Source organism: Pygocentrus nattereri, chromosome 12 (assembly GCF_015220715.1).
Source record: "Pygocentrus nattereri isolate fPygNat1 chromosome 12, fPygNat1.pri, whole genome shotgun sequence".
Taxonomy (NCBI): Eukaryota; Metazoa; Chordata; class Actinopteri; order Characiformes; family Serrasalmidae; genus Pygocentrus; species Pygocentrus nattereri.
This window is the reverse complement of record NC_051222.1, coordinates 29,597,411-29,613,672: the sequence shown is the minus strand read 5'-3', so window position 1 is coordinate 29,613,672 and position 16,262 is coordinate 29,597,411. Positions and strand designations below refer to the sequence as shown.

Sequence of the window (16,262 nt, the reverse complement as noted above, 5' to 3'; positions counted from 1 at the left end):
GAGAGATAGAGAGATAGAGAGATATAGATAGAGAGATATAGATAGAGAGATAGAGATAGATAGAGAGATATAGATAGAGAGATATAGATAGAGAGATAGAGAGATATAGAGATATAGATAGAGAGAGAGATATAGAGATAGAGAGAGATAGAGAGAGAGATAGAGAGATATAGATAGAGAGATATAGATAGAGAGATATAGATAGAGAGATAGAGAGATATAGATAGAGAGATATAGATAGAGAGATATAGAGATATAGATAGAGAGAGAGATAGAGAGATATAGAGAGAGATATAGAGAGATATAGAGAGAGAGATAGAGATAGATAGAGAGAGATAGAGAGATATAGATAGAGAGATATAGATAGAGAGAGAGATAGAGAGATAGATAGAGAGATAGATAGAGAGATAGATAGAGATAGAGAGAGATAGAGAGAGAGAGATAGAGAGAGAGAGATAGAGATAGAGAGATAGAGATAGAGAGATATAGATAGAGAGATAGAGATATAGATAGAGAGATATAGATAGAGAGAGAGATATAGAGATAGATAGAGATAGAGAGAGAGATAGAGAGATATAGATAGAGAGATATAGAGATATAGATAGAGAGATAGAGAGATATAGATAGAGAGATATAGATAGAGAGATATAGATAGAGAGATAGAGAGATATAGATAGAGAGATAGAGATAGATAGAGAGATATAGATAGAGAGAGAGATAGAGAGATATAGAGAGAGATATAGAGAGAGAGATAGAGATAGATATAGAGAGATAGAGAGAGAGATATAGAGATAGAGAGAGAGATATAGAGATAGAGAGAGAGATAGAGAGATATAGATAGAGAGACAGAGAGAGAGAGAGAGAGAGACAGAGAGAGAGAGAGAGAGAGAGAGAGAGAGAGAGAGAGAGAGAGAGAGAGAGAGAGAGAGAGAGAGAGAGAGAGAGAGAGAGAGAGAGAGAGAGAGAGAGAGAGAGAGAGAGAGAGAGAGAGAGAGAGAGAGAGAGAGAGAGACAGAGACAGATATAGTAAAAAGCCAAATCCATTCCAAAGACGGCCAAGCTCTGCACTAAAAGGTCAAATTTTCAGAAAGACAAGCGTGTCTCAGCACTTTAACTAACCAGCTGTGTGGGACGTATCCGTGACAACAGAGAAGATATGCTGAAGTATGTCACAGAAGTAAGTCTGATAGAAGCTCTGAGCAGCAGCCTCCTCCTGGGCCACATTCTGCAGCAGAGTGTACAGGATCTGCAGACCTGAACAGGCAGGAGGGAGAGAGAAAGTGTCGTTATTGTGGGGAGTACTATTAGTATTCTTTGTGTTCCTAAAATGCAAGAGAGAGATGGAGCAACTTTACTCAAAAGATTCTGCCTCAAATCATTTCCATGTAAAACTGATTTCCTTTTCCCCATCTTCAGCCATCAATGATGAAGGACTGTACACTCACCTGTGTCAGCCACGTTCCTCATGGTGTGCTTGAAAGCCCAGATGATGGAGTCCAACACCAGTTTGAACTGGACTGGTGGAATGGACAAGAAAGCAGGGAAACACTGTGAATTCACCGCCTGCAGCAGGTAGAAGAAGTGTGTCCTGTGCTCTGGGAACTCCTCAAAGTCCTGGACAGAATAAGGCAGAAACAACAGTCAAAAATATTACTTTATAATTTTTATTTGCTTTACTCAATGAAGACTTATTACAGAGAAATGCAGTCTGTGTAACCAGGTCTATTCTTAAAGTAATATTCCCAAATAATAGAGATTTGGTCTTTTGCACTAATCACCTAATTCACTGGGAGAGTTCAGATGCATGACGTAAACCATAAAAAGTCAACTAATATGATGGTGTGACGGTGATATTCCAAAAATCTCAACCAAGCGCTTCATACCCTTGTCTGTCTTTAAATCAGCTTAATTTATAGTTTGTGGCCCAAATATTTAGCATACGGCACATATGACGGCGCAAATCGAGCTCTTAAATTCTTCAGGCATATTCCAAAATAATGGGCAAAAGGAATATGAAGTAATCTCTAACCTTGTTGATCATGTTAAGTGTGCACTCAAAGACGGCATCGAAAATCTGGGGGATTTCTCCGGTGATGTGAGCCCCAAGCTTATTCACGATGGTAGCCATGGTGCTGAGCACTTCTGGTTCTCGAGCAGCAGGAACGTTCCGTTGATAGTCAATCAGGACAGCTTCTAGCAGAGGAGGAACGAAGTTCTCTCCAACCTTCAAACACAAGAAAAGAAGCAGAGTCACCCACACTGGTGCAAAACTTACGGTTAACTATAATACTTTCCTCAGCAATACAAACTTGGATAGCAGTGAATCAACGCATGGAAGTGAAACAAACACGATGGTGGACTTTTCCTCTGTGGCATGAAATGTTGTAACCGCTCACATTTAAATGGTTCAAACAAGAATACCGCCCAGAAATGTAGAACACATCATGCATCAATACAGCTCTCAAACTACAAGGAAGAAACACTTTATACCTTTACACCTGAGCTCTAAAGAGAGTTACAGCCTTATTTTTGTCTCCCTGATTTAAAATAAGAGCCCATCCATTCGTGGACATACCATCTGAGGATCATTGGAACGGCTGACCCAGCCCGAAATGAGCTTCAGAGTTTCCCTCTTCACTGTGCGCATGCTCCTGATCAGAGGCTGCTTTGTCACCATCTCACCTAGAGAAGACAGAGAGAGAGACAAAGGACATGAAAACGAACATTATTCTACAAATATCGGACAGAAAACTGAAGCTGAAAAGCTAAGTATGTGCAACAGTGTTGAACAAAAAAAAATGACTGAACAAGGGTGAAGACGACAGCTAGGCCTATGAGTGCATGAGTTACACAACACAATTACGATCCTAACTAGTGATCCTCAATATTCATTTTTATTTTGCAACACCAACAAAGCATGCAATGAGATTTGTGCTTTAGTTGCTTTTCTTACCATTGGTCTGGATGGCAGAGGAGATGTTCTCACTCAGGCACTTGTAGACATTCAGCATGTCCAGGTAGATACGTCCTAACTGCACCACAAACGGGTGACCTACGGCCTTACATGCCCTTACGTTGGTCTTCAGGATGCTGCCGAGCTGACGCACCGTTTCTGGGTCCTTCAGGATGTCCACGTTCTGACGGAGGACAAAGAGGCAAGCAAATATTTAACAGACTACACTAGAGCTACACAACACTGCAATGGCCTTCAGCAGCTGATTACGGCAGTGATGTTAATAAATCATATGTACAGGAAACTGAATAATGTTTAAGGAGACTGTTTCAAGAGTTATACTCTACTCGCTTTATTTGCAATGACTTATTAACGGATAAAGATTCCATTCCAAAACCATAGGCATTATTAAAGAGTTATAACAGCCTCCAGTTTTGGGAAGGCCTTCCATGAGATTTTGGAGCGTATCTGTGGGAGTTTGTCTGTGCTTTACACCACTCCAGACGACACTTGGCACTGCACATTTTGATCTTAGTCTTGTGTGCAGCTACGTAGCCATGGAAACCCATTTCATAAGGTTGCTGATGTTGCTTCCAGAGGTAGTTTGGAACTCTGCAGAGAGGTTATGCGCTTCACCAACTGGTGTCACCGCTCTCAGTCTGTGTGGTCTACTGCTTTATGGTTCAGCTCCTACACACTTCTATTTCACAATTCTAGCATTTAAATGTTGACCTAGGCAAATCTGGCAGGACAGAAATTTCACAAACTGGCTTGTGGCAAAGGTGGCACCCTATGACACTGACACGTTTAAAGTCACTGAGCTCTTCAGTATGACTTTATGCTATTGCCAGTGTTTGCCTATGGAGATCACAAGTTATGTGCATAATTTAATTCACCTGCTAGCAATAGGTGTGGCTGAAATATCAGAATTCAATCATTTGGAGGAGTCTCTCTCTCTCTCTCTCTCTCTCATAAGTACATCTACTACAACTGAATACTTAAAATTCATTAAATACAGATGAAGGAAATCAAAAACATGTTCCTACATGATTCAAAAGATGTCCCATTACGCACCTTGGTGGCCTGCTGGATGATACTGTCCCACACCTGGTTGGGTAGCAGCATGTACTTCTCTATCAAGTGCTCTTGTACTGCTTGGTCTGTTTGGGCGCCAATCATATAACCCACAGCTTCATAGAACGTATGCACCTGCAGGGAGTCAGACAAAACAGTTAATGCACTGTATATTCAGCTTAGTGGCTACCACCAAACCGAAATAAAACACTAAACTACTGATCTACTTTACAGCTTTATAGCTCTTTTTATCAGATCGGCCTCCAAGCCAAGTCTCGGAGGGGGGAGGGGGAACCCTCTCATTCTAGTACTAAACTGAATGATGACAAAGAGCCTTTTAAAAACAACCAAGTAAAAAGAGAGAGCCAGAGGAATCAATAAAAGATTCTGACCTGCTGTGGCTGCAGATCACAAATGATAGTGTTGATGTTGTTGAGAATTTCATCAATGAAGGGCATCACTTCCCCAACCTGCACCTGCACAAAATGCCTCCTGCATTTCTGAGCAATCTTGATGAATGTGTCACACGCCATGTCTTGAACCCCATCATGGGTCTCTGAGTAAGAGAGAGATATTAGTCAGTTAAATAATTAGTTAATGAACTGATAGACTATGATTCTATTCAGCATATACGATCAGTCCTATCCATTGTGTGAACCCTTCAAACCCAACTGATCAATAAAGAGGATCTAAAATTACATTTACAAAATTATTCCTCTCCTTCTGTGTGCATGTTATGGACCTTCTGCTTCACTGCTCCCACTTACCGTGCATAAACTCAAACAGCTTGTTGACAACTGTTTTCAGGAACTTCCAGTGAGCTCGGAGGAATCGTGGGTACTGGCCTACAATGTACATGATGTTGGAGGCAATGATGGCTTTGTTGTCCTTCCCTCTCTTCTGCTCGCACAGTCCCAGCAGGTCCTGGAGTTCAGACAGACATGTTAAGTCTATAATATAGACATGCATTGTTTTATTTATATTCACTTATATTGGTTATGCTATATATGTAGCTGTAAAAGTTTTATGAAGGAAGAAAAAGAAAAGAGGGGGTTTTTAGAGCCGGAGAAGCAGTGTGTGTGTGTTGTTGTTAGTGGTGAACAGTAGAAATAAAGTAGTTGCACTACAGCTTGTAAAGTTCGTCATTTTTGAGTAACAAGACATACACAGGAGACACAATGGAAGATGCAGTTACATGCATGCAGCCCTGTCTCCCATAGAACGCATGAGAGGAAAAGAACCCTAAATGTTCAGGAATCAGCACCATCAATAAAAGGCTTTTCATGTGTGTAATCACCTTGATAACAGTAACAAGGAACCTCTTCTCATCCTCCTCATGCATGGCTCCACTGATTGAGCCAATAGCCCAGCACAATGTGTTCAGGTTCCTCCAGGACCATTCTGTACCATTCACTTGGTTATGGAGCTTTTCCGTCATGATCCGCTCTGTATCCGCGTAGTCCAAATGAGTCAAGTACACTACAGAAAACAATGAGGAAAAGGAAAAGTGAAAATTACGTCTTTGAGATCAAAGATCATCCTGGCTGCATTTGAAACCTTCAATATGTCACTAATGATCACACAGCATCTTCAAACGACCAAGTCTGCTAAAAGGTGATGAAGCAAACGGAGGTGCAGTGCTACTGACCAAGCGTCTCTCTCATGTTCTTGTAGAGGTTGATTGAGTCGGTGTCCTTCATGAACTCTCGTACAACTTCTCCCTGGTCGTTCTCTACAACCAGCACCTCCTCTGGCTTAGCCATGCGGCTCACCATCAGCAAACGAACCTGAGACACAGGTAAAGCAGTGTTACTACCACAATTATACCCCCACGTGCCATGACAGTCCTCCATCTGCTGTTGTCTGACCTTCAGCAGATGCACTTGGACAGCTAAAATTAGGGTTGTACTAATACGACCTTGCCCCTTAAAATACTGATACCTGATCCTTGAGCATTGGGCGGTACAGAGTTCTGATACAGATACCAACTCTACCTGTGTTTCTTTTCACTCCACTTTAAAAAGATATTTATACAGTTCCACTTTACATATTTTATTTTGGTAAAAAGTTAAAACGTCTTCCGTCACTAATTAAACATACCAAGGATGAATTGTGTGTGTGTAGATAGACAGATAGATGATATTCAGTTGACGATCAACTGAATATCACCAGAAAGCTTTTTTCATAATGCAAGTATCTGTAGATCATCAACAGGGGACCATATTGTTTGTCTCATATGTGGGTTCTGTTTGCTTTTGTGTCAGACTCAAGAGTTTAGCAAACATTACTGTCATTCACACTTTCAGTAGTTGTGGATGAGCAGCGGATTTCTCAGCTTAGTGGAAGGAAAAGGCCGCAAGATCCCACTGCTGCGTGATACAACTCCGTGGAAGTGCACCGTGGGCAAGGCTAGTGGACACAGTGGGCTGCTATGCTAAAGGCTAAACCTAGGCTAAAGTCATTACCTCAAAAGACTAGCCATTCCTTCCCAAAGAAGTCGTTGAGGAAAGTTGCTATGGTTAGTGTGTTTTACAATGTTTGTTGTCTTATCTGGTGCATTTGTGAGACATTGGTGAAACCAACAGCTTAGGAACATCACTCACTACTACTGCCCTTGCACAAGATACTGGTGTTACAGATTTCACCATTTATTTCTGCTTGTTGACCCGATGCGCTGTGTTTAAACTCCAGAATTGGTGCCAATACTGATAGTGTCGGTGCAATCCCAGCTAAAATACCAACATATTCATCATTACAACATCAGCACCACCAGAAACAACCAGGAGCATGTTCAACATTACAACGCAAGTACACAAGCAATAAACACCCTTCTAATTTAACTTGATGTGTTCCTTCACAGCAGCGTTATTACCACACTTACACCCACATGCACCATGACAGTCTTGCATCTGTGGTTGATTGACCTTCAGCAGATTTTGGTATTTTAGGTATTCATCATCCTATTCATGACCTTCAGTGGATGCACCTGCTGAATAGCTGAAACACCAATGCTTTTGACATACAAAGCCCTAGAAATATCCAGGGGCATATCCAACACTGGGACATGAGAACGGGAGCTAAAAATGCCCTTTTAATTTTACTTCATGTATTCTTTTAGTTTTTTCTCTTCCAGCATGTGCAAGACATTTTCACCTTTGTCAGTTTGTCATGGTAAATCAGAAACAATTCCATAATCTTTCCATAAAATAAGTCTTAATCAGTGCTAAAGAGCTTTAAGATTCAACATTTCTGACATAGCTCTTTTCCAGAAGAATGCCTAGTCAAAAGGGGAAAAAATTGCTGTTCAAAAATGTTTCTTCCTACCCTGAGTGTGAGATGCACTCGACATTCACCTTCGACAGTACAAACAGGAAAATGTGTGCATGTGTAAAACCCTAACCTTGGATAGCACAGGCAGGTAGAGGTGTCTGCGTGGGGGCACGTCAAAGTGCTGGCTTCCAGAGAGCAGGGGAGAGGTGGAGGTGCTAAAGGGGCTCTCTCTATACAGCTCTGCTGCCAAGTGGTTCCAGTACTCCAAACAAATCTTAAAAATCTCTGTCTCCTCCACTTCAGACACCAACAGCATATAGTGGAGAGCCTATATAGAGAGAAATGTATTCAGAAAGAACTATTACAGCAAATGGCAAAGAAAGAAAAAAAAAATGAAAAATAACGAAAAACAACATACCTCCATCAGCGTCTCACGCAGGTTGAGTCTCTTTTCAATGAGCTGGCCATGCTCTTTGAGGAAGGTGCAGAGAAACAGGCTGAGGTTCTGGATGAAGTTCTGCTCGTCATCTTTACCGTTTGCATAAGCCAGACGGATATTTGTGTTCAAAGGCAGCATCTGTAAATCAAATAATGTTGCATATTGCTAGTGACCACAACAAAGATTTTTTAACCATTTGATTGATTTTATTAAACACCATGTAAGATTAACTTAGGATAATGAAGAACATGCATGCTATGTGGTTTTGTCATCCATGTCTGTTACCTGTTTGAGCTGCATCATGGTCAGGGTGAAGAGGCTGACAAACTGCTCCTCATACTGATTGACACTGACACCTGCGATCTCGGTCAGACACTTCAGAGTCACGTTCCGGAACATGGGTACATTCAGAAACTGCGAGAGACAGAACCCGAAACATTAGAACAGCTTGGAATAACGAAAAGGCCACTAGTCCTGTTCGCGTTCCAGGCTTCTTACACCTTGTCCTAATATCAAACAAGTAGAACTGCATCTGGTCACGAAGGGATGTCTACAATGGGAATGCTCTCAAAGACTCAAGTTTCTGAGCTTTGATATACACACTACTCACAAAAAGTCTGGGATATTTGGCTTTCGGGTGAAATTTCAGGATGAACCTAAAATGCCGTGTAGAGGCTCGTAACTCTCTACCCCAGAACCTCAATGACCTGAGGGCCGCCCTTCAAGAAGAGTGGGACGCCGCGCCTCAGCAGACAATAAGTCGACTTGTAAACAGCATGAGACGCCGCTGTCGAGCTGTAATTGATGCTCAGGGGCACATGACGAGTTATTGAGACATTGAGATTTCTTGTTGGGGTTTACTCACCACTGTTGTTGGCTTTTGTTTCAATAAATTGTTCGAGATGAGGAAATCACCACTGCATGCTTCTAACTAAAAAGCCCTACTTTCATGATAGATCACTGTAGCGTGAACTTTACGTTTTCCATAAATTTCACCCGGAAGCCAAATCCCTTACTTTTTGTGAGTAGTGTATTTATTATTATTAAAAAATAGAGAGATCAGTGCAAATAGCTCAAGAAAACACCTACAAATGTGTAGCTACTTATTTTTTTAACCTCAATGAAAAAAATATTTTAGATTAGGATATAAATGAGCTTCTTATGTTGCAGCTGAGCAACAAAATTCGATGCAATATCAATACAATATAGCAGAGAACATCACAAATGGCTGTGTGATTACATAACATACTATACAGGGAATGACTGAGCAAATTTATCTGGTGATAGATGAAGCAGGTTCTTAATTTCTGCGTTCCCTTTTTTTGTCACCCTCGAGGATGACTCGCTGCCCATTTACTTGTTAAAGTGCAACACCAGCATGATGTGTCAAAAACAGAAAAGAGCTCTCATCCAAAAGCTGCAACGCATAGTTTCTTGACGCTGTCTAATGCTTGTAAACACCTTTTATTATTATAATGTAAGCGTACTGCCTTTGGCTTTGTTTACTTGCTGCTAGGGCAAAATGTAATACTTCTAAAGCAGACCATAGACATTGAGTAAAGTCTGTGTTGGAGTGCCAGCTGAGCCATAATGCAAATGACAGAAGGCCATAAGATTAGCCAGAACTCCGCATAATATTCCTCTTTTTCTTACGCAGTTGCAAGCAATACCAATGCAAATGCGCCTTTGTGAGAGGGTCCAGCCACTAGATCACTAAAACTGCACACTGAAGCACATGGACATGGTGAAAAATATACTACCTTGTAAACCAGCGTGCTGATAAGTTTGGTCTCAAAAATGTAGCCAAGCGGAATCCAGTTAAGGAAGCGCAGAAGTGTTTCCAATGTGGCGTTGACCAGTGGCGCATTCTGGGAATTCTCCTAAAAAAGACAAAGGCAAGAGCAAAGTCGGAAAGGGTCCATCAAAAAATGTTTTACCTGTGAGCAGCATTTATCATTAAACAACAAAATTGTTCATGACTTACCATGACAAACTGGCAAAGCTGGAAAATCTGTGAAAATTCATTGCACATGCTGGAAAAGAAAAAAAAAAAAAGTAAATGCACAAACAAACAAATAAATAACAATAACAACGATATCACTCATAAAGCAGAATCACAGACACTCTGACCTATGTGACGTCTGACTTTAGTGCAGTTTTTGTGCGCTGTACCTGTCCTTCAGGTGCTTTGCTTTGACCTGGGTCATCTGTCCACTGGAGAAATCGAACACCTCTTCACTGAGCAGCTTCAGGATGATCATGTTGTTCTGGCAGAGGCTCTCGCTGGTGCGACTCGCTCCCACAATGTCGCTGATGAATGTGGGCCAATGCTTCGGCCACTCCTGCTTCAGAATCTGAGAACATCACAGCAAGAAGACAATCACTAATCACCGATTCTTATTCCGCATCTCAGCAGTGAGGTACAGAGACACACACAAAGCACTGAGGTGCTACAGTGGCAGCTTCTCTTTACTTGGGGACTCCAGGGACCGCATTACAGAAACATTCTAAACTCAAACTTTGAAATCGTATCTTGTTTAGTCCTCAAGACAACTAGGGTTGGGCTGATAGACAACACCATTGTCTATGGCTGACCAACATCACAATGCTGAGCCAGCACCATGTCACTGTCACAATATTCCTATCAGTTTTTCACACTTTAGTGGCGTTTTTTGACCTCGTTTTAAATCGATAATGGTAGCTGTCTTACTAACTTCGATTTATAGTATTATTTTGATTATGCGCTTACATTTCAGCTGTGCGTGTATCGTCGGCTGCTTGGACAGTGGACTGTCGACTACAAGCAGATTAGGATTGCCTAACTTGAAATAAAGTACTTTTTTTGATCCCACAACCGGGGAAATTCCACCTCCGCATTTAACCCATCCGTCAAGTGAAACACCACACACACACTAGGGGGCAGTGAGCACACTTGCCCGGAGCGGTGGGCAGCCCAATCCACGCCGCCCGGGGAGCAGTTGGGGGTTAGGTGTCTTGCTCAAGGACATCTCAGTCATGGACTGTCGGCCCTGGGGATCGAACCGGCGACCTTCCGGTCACAGGGCCAGGTCCCTAACCTCCAGCCCACGACTGCCCCCTAAGATGCTGTAAAATAAGATTTGCTTCTGTAATGCAAATTTGTGAAAAAATCTTTGCTCGACCTTGTCAGATCTTAACTCAGGACAAAAGACAGAAAAATGTATGTAAAAATAGCCCCTGGTCAAAATGTGGGGAAAAAAGAAAAGAAAAATGCATTTATTTTCTTGTGAAGTAGCGTCCATAGGCTGCCTCAGGTGATTCATTTTAACAGACACGCTCAACTGAGAATACACTAATTTATCACTACATCCCCACTTCACCTAATCCTTATGTGCCTGCCACATGTAGCAGTAGCTAATGTAAACCGATGACCTGCCTCAGGAAAACGAGGACTTCCAAGTTTTACACTAATGCTCTACCGAGTTATGGAACAGATTGTGTACCTGGACCAAGATCATGTTCAGTTTTGCCAAGTAAACTCCCTCCTTCTGCAAGAACATAAAGACATAATTAATATAACATTAATATGAGCATAGAAAGGTCAGTCAGCAATGATGTAAATACCAAAAAACCCCAGCAGATGGTACTTCACCTCCACAACAGCAGAATCTGAAGACGTCTTGATGATCAGCCCCACAACATATTTCTTAATTCCTTAACAACAAATAAACAAGCATTCAACCGATAAACACTTCACTCTTCAACAGTTACAGTTTTAGATAAAATGCAAAGTTAAACAACCGTCTCTGAACTACTGGTGTTGAAATGCTAGTGTTACCAAAATTGTCTGGGTTACAAAGAGGTACCGTGACTGCTAGCATTCGCATTCATTTTCCTCTCTTTCTTACGCACTTGCAAACCAAACAAACGCAAGTACGCCTTTGTAAGAGGGCGAGTGTAAATTCTCCAAAACCACACAGAGACATTTTATGAAATCTGAGATGAAATGATTTGATAAAGTAAGCCAATTAAAAATCAGACGGGCTTCCAGAGTAACTACACGTAAAAAATAATCATTATTTCAGTAACAGAGAGGGAGGAGCGCGAGAAAGACTAATTGTGTGTGTGTGACTTTTACCTTCACACTGGTTCCTTGGAAGAATTTTCCAGCGTGTTTTAATCACAGTCTCCAGAATCTGAAGAGCGTAGTACTGTGAACAGATCAGCAGGGCTCATATTATTTGGAAAATCACAGCATGTGACAAGAGCAGCAGAACAAACCAAACCAACACAACAACTCGAGCATTACAAGCCACATCACAAGCTTCATTTTTACTCCAATAAACACACATTTATTTTCTCTTTTCTATTTGCCTAAACAAAATAACACCGTGCACAACACTACAGGTCCGCAAGTCCAGACATACTTTAGTCTTCATGTTCTGGGAGAACTCCAAGATAGTGTCCACTCTGGTCCAAGCATCTGGGTGATCCTTCAAGTTGGTGAGGACTTCTTGTGCCAGTCGTTGCTGAGAAACATGGAGAAACAACTATAATTCATATTCTCCGAAAAGCAAGCAGACATCCACTGTATATTCACTGTGCTATTCAATATTCGGCCTAGTATGTATAAAGAATACATATAAGACACACTTGGAAGCTTAAACGGGTTAATTGGTTTTGATGTAACGTCAATATCTTCATTTTTAACTCCCCTTGGTGTTTTCCTTTATGTTCTCTGAGCTAAATCTCAAGATTTTTTTTCCCCCACATTCACCAATAGAGCTAAAAGGCGGGGTCGCCATGTCTCAAATTAAAATTCAGCTATTCATTATGTCACCACACACTTCTCTGGGCCTACTGTAGACACCAAGTGTGTTTACATACACTCAACAGTCTGATCCTATTCAGATTTCTGCAGTTATCATGTAGACGCCACACTCTGATCAAGAAATCTGATTAGGAAGTCTGATGAAGAGAGCTGGATTTTAGCTCAGCAATCTGATTCATCAGTATAAGTAAAGTCGCGCTCCGATTTCTATCGGATTTTTCAGTCTGCGCACGCGCGAGATCAGACGGTGAATGTCACGAGACGCAGCAAAACACCGTTGAAGAGGCACTGAAACCAAAGGCGAAATAAAGAGTTAAATATTCTTCATCTTCTGAATAGTACATGGTCATATTTTCAGGTAAAGTGGCGCAATTTAAAAAAAAAAAAAAAAAAAAAAAAAAAAAAAAAGCAGGAGGCGCAAGTTTGAGTCTTTTTCTGAGTTAATTGGCTGCTTGCAAAGCAGAAATGTCTAATTTGTGTAAACCCGGAGTTTCTCATTATCCGATTGCTCAAGAGCATGTAAACGTGTTGATCGGATTACTGACAAAACCTGATTTTCTGCAGTTATCGGATTATGGAGTGCATGTAAACTCATTATCAGTACTGAAATCTTCCCAACTGCACGTTTGATTACAAAGGGAACATAATAGGTCATGTTTTATAAGACTTAGTGCAGCACAGTACATGAAATGCTGATTATAAACGTAAAGCATTTCATAACATATTAAGCACGACACTACTTTGTCTTCCTCTGTGCGTTTCAACTCATCAGAGGTCTTAATTAATAAATAAATAAATAAATAATCAATCTACATATCTATGTATTGACAGCCTGCACCATGAAAATGTCTTCCAATACTGTAATATTATATTTTTCATTTTTCACCCACCTCTACTTTTAAGTTCTGAGGATGTTTTCATTAACATACTAAATTTAAGACGTGGGTGGTTTAATACCCAGTAGGTGGTAAAAAGTACTACACAGTCCACACACTTCATTTATCCAGCCATAATATCACTTGGCCACATCACAACCATATCTATATCCCACCTTTATCACCGTAACCCTCGCTCACCTGGGACCCAACGTCGTAGTACATGGAGTTGACCACATTGTCAAGCAGGTTGATATCCAGCTTCTGACTGAAGTCCAGCAGCTGCCGGGCTGTATGGTCCGCTAACATTGTCATTTCTGCTGGCATAGAGCTACGGAGAAGGTCATGACAAAGAATTAGCTTTTTAAAACCCAAACTGAGCACTAAATCACAACACAATGAGCTGTTTGTCAACAGACTCCTAAACAGAAGCAGTGTCTGTTTAACACTCACAATTGTGAACATTTTTCCTCCTAAAACCCATAGAGCGGCTTCCACACCAGACCACGTGAGTTGGGGTTATTATTTGTGGCTGAAAAGCCAAAGGCTTCTGTAAATGTTTGTTTGTCAGGAAGCTCACAGAAAGAGGCAGATACTCACAACTGGGTTACAATCATAAAACAGCTACAATATGTAAGCACTGCTTCTGCATGGTTATTTTGCTGGATAGAGGACTGGACCGGCCATTAGGACGGACTACATATCAATCCCTCCCTCCAAAGACGCTGGGCCCAAATCCAAGTAAATTTATTTCTGTGAAACAATGACTTCAGTTAAAGTGCTTTCCTAAAAACAGCCCAAGCAGAAGTACAAAGTCAGAAAAACTAAAAGCCCTGAATAACTTAGCAGGACCAGCGTATATTAGCACAGAAGGTGAAGGGTGAAGGTGAAAAAAAGCCGTTTCCTCTCAGATACACCAAGCAAAACGTTTAGATTCATTCATCTGAAACAGTACAAAGGCGCCAAAAATGGCTAAACTAGTTGGATGGAAGAATTTTGGTGGGATCCAACTGGAACCCCAACGCAATTATTTTCTATAAATTAAGATCCAGGGCTTTTCCATTTCCTCAAAAAGACGAGCACGTCCATGTCCGAAGGCCTGAATGCTGAATGCAGTGTGCCAGGGCGTAGGTTAGATTTCTTAAAACGTAAAAACCGAATAACGTAAGAAAATTGAAATCGCAGCTCTTGCGATTTGAAAACCGGCCTCTCTTCGAATCGCGATTTCGGTATGAACGATGAATCGTTCAGCCTTAGACCACACGCCTGTGCCCGTTAGCACAGCAGCACGTTGCTACCATGATTTTATCCGGGGGCCAAGCAGCTTGAGGCGACACTGTGGATCGCACAGACATTATGATCAGAAGATTAAAGTCATCAGCGGCTGCAATTCACGTCCATCTACTTTCCTCCATCTACTGGTAAAAAGAGCTTCTCGTGTTGAACTACGGCGTCCGACCGAGGACAAGACGTGCGCAGGAAAAACCCCTCGGCGAAATGACTTGACGCCAGGCAGCTCGACCAAAGCTAGCGATGTTACTGTAAGCCCGAGCAAGTAAGCAGTGAAAACCACGAGGCTGGAGTTGGCTTCCTATTCGCCAGCGTCTTGCTCGAACTTCCCCGTTCCACCTTAAATGCCGCAGCCTCGGGCACCAGAACGTCAGTGCCGCACCATTTAAGGTGGAACGGGGAAATTCGAACAGGAGGCTGGCGAACGAGCACCCGACTTCAGGCTCGTCAGAAAAGCGGACAGCATTTTAACTTTAAGACAGACATTTTAGATGAATGAATGGCAGGAGCCAGTCTTTAAATACTCACCTGATTTTTTAAAAAACACTCTTTTCGTTGAAATGCCACTTTACGCTTTCGGGGGACGCTACGCCTCACTTAGCGGTCAGCTAGCCAACCTAAATTCCTAGTTAAATCCGAAGAAGCTACGCGACACAAAGCAGCGTTAAGGTAAATAAACTCACGAGCACGAATCCGTTTATCTCATGATCACGCGATAGCGAGATGCTAACGTTAGCTAGCAGATGCACTTGCTTGGACAGCTTGCTAACTAACTAACTAGCCACTTGAACAGCTAACCCAACTATCTGCAAGTACTAAACTGAAGCAAAGCGCCAAGGGACGATGCCCCTACCAAAAAAAGAAAGAGTAATAAGTGCGAGTCCGAGTCCAGAGGGAACGTTAGGCTTGACCCCCCCCCCTTTAGCAAAGTTAGCTTAGCTGTCACTGATTTACGTTGTATGTCTTTGAGTTTCTAGGCTAGCTCGCTAGCGATATCTCACGGAGCCATGGCTAACACGACATCCCGGCTTCATAAAGACAAAGCAAAAGCAGACGTTTAGTTTATTGTTTGCATCTATGCCCCCCAAAAAAACGTAGCTTTAAAGCAGGAGTCTGCAAAAGAGTCTGTAAGCCAGCTCTTCTCTCATCTAGTGCATCAAACCCAAGACCGGTTGAAACCGGTTCAGACTGGGATATTCCATCTCGGTTTAGTTTTCAGCCCGTGGCGCCGCGTAAAATTTGGACTGTGGACACGCCCCCCGCGCCACGCGATTGGCCGGTCTCTTCAGCGCCGAGCGGACCCCGGCAGCTCTTATTGGACGGCGGCCCTGTCACTCAAAAGTCGTAGCTCTCGCAGGGCCCAAGCACGGGCTGCATTCAAGACCCATGCATTTCAACGCCATGTGGGCTGGACTGTGCTGGGGATGGAAAATTACTGAGATGCCTACAATGATGTTCTGCAACTTGCGGGGTTTGTTGTTGTTGTTATTCACGACGAAATGATCAAAAAATATGTTTAAATCTGTTGAAATCGGGGAATTGCTGTATTAA

General features: G+C 42.0%; 1 protein-coding gene across 3 annotated transcripts in view; it reads right to left on the bottom strand.

Annotated features, from left to right (window-relative positions):
* Window positions 1-15,910, bottom strand: part of xpo1a (exportin 1 (CRM1 homolog, yeast) a) — a 45,112-nt gene extending 29,202 nt beyond the window's left edge. Inside the window, exons 1-22 of one of the 3 annotated variants that reach the window (XM_017716517.2) lie at window positions 15,240-15,910; window positions 13,623-13,752; window positions 12,143-12,244; window positions 11,854-11,926; window positions 11,368-11,429; window positions 11,219-11,263; window positions 9,909-10,090; window positions 9,721-9,769; window positions 9,497-9,616; window positions 8,022-8,150; window positions 7,716-7,874; window positions 7,428-7,625; window positions 5,676-5,814; window positions 5,325-5,506; window positions 4,795-4,951; window positions 4,420-4,583; window positions 4,028-4,162; window positions 2,954-3,137; window positions 2,576-2,682; window positions 2,030-2,224; window positions 1,446-1,614; window positions 1,120-1,254 (exon numbers count right to left, since the gene is read on the bottom strand). In XM_017716517.2, the coding sequence (XP_017572006.1) occupies window positions 1,120-1,254; window positions 1,446-1,614; window positions 2,030-2,224; window positions 2,576-2,682; window positions 2,954-3,137; window positions 4,028-4,162; window positions 4,420-4,583; window positions 4,795-4,951; window positions 5,325-5,506; window positions 5,676-5,814; window positions 7,428-7,625; window positions 7,716-7,874; window positions 8,022-8,150; window positions 9,497-9,616; window positions 9,721-9,769; window positions 9,909-10,090; window positions 11,219-11,263; window positions 11,368-11,429; window positions 11,854-11,926; window positions 12,143-12,244; window positions 13,623-13,748 (2,812 nt within the window). In that variant the 5' untranslated portion in view covers window positions 13,749-13,752; window positions 15,240-15,910. Of the gene's footprint in view, window positions 1-1,119; window positions 1,255-1,445; window positions 1,615-2,029; window positions 2,225-2,575; window positions 2,683-2,953; window positions 3,138-4,027; window positions 4,163-4,419; window positions 4,584-4,794; window positions 4,952-5,324; window positions 5,507-5,675; window positions 5,815-7,427; window positions 7,626-7,715; window positions 7,875-8,021; window positions 8,151-9,496; window positions 9,617-9,720; window positions 9,770-9,908; window positions 10,091-11,218; window positions 11,264-11,367; window positions 11,430-11,853; window positions 11,927-12,142; window positions 12,245-13,622; window positions 13,753-13,874; window positions 14,997-15,239 lie in introns of those variants that run through there. The other 2 variants (XM_017716518.2, XM_037543736.1) reach the window with 2 other exon arrangements.
* Window positions 15,911-16,262: the final 352 nt, after the last annotated feature.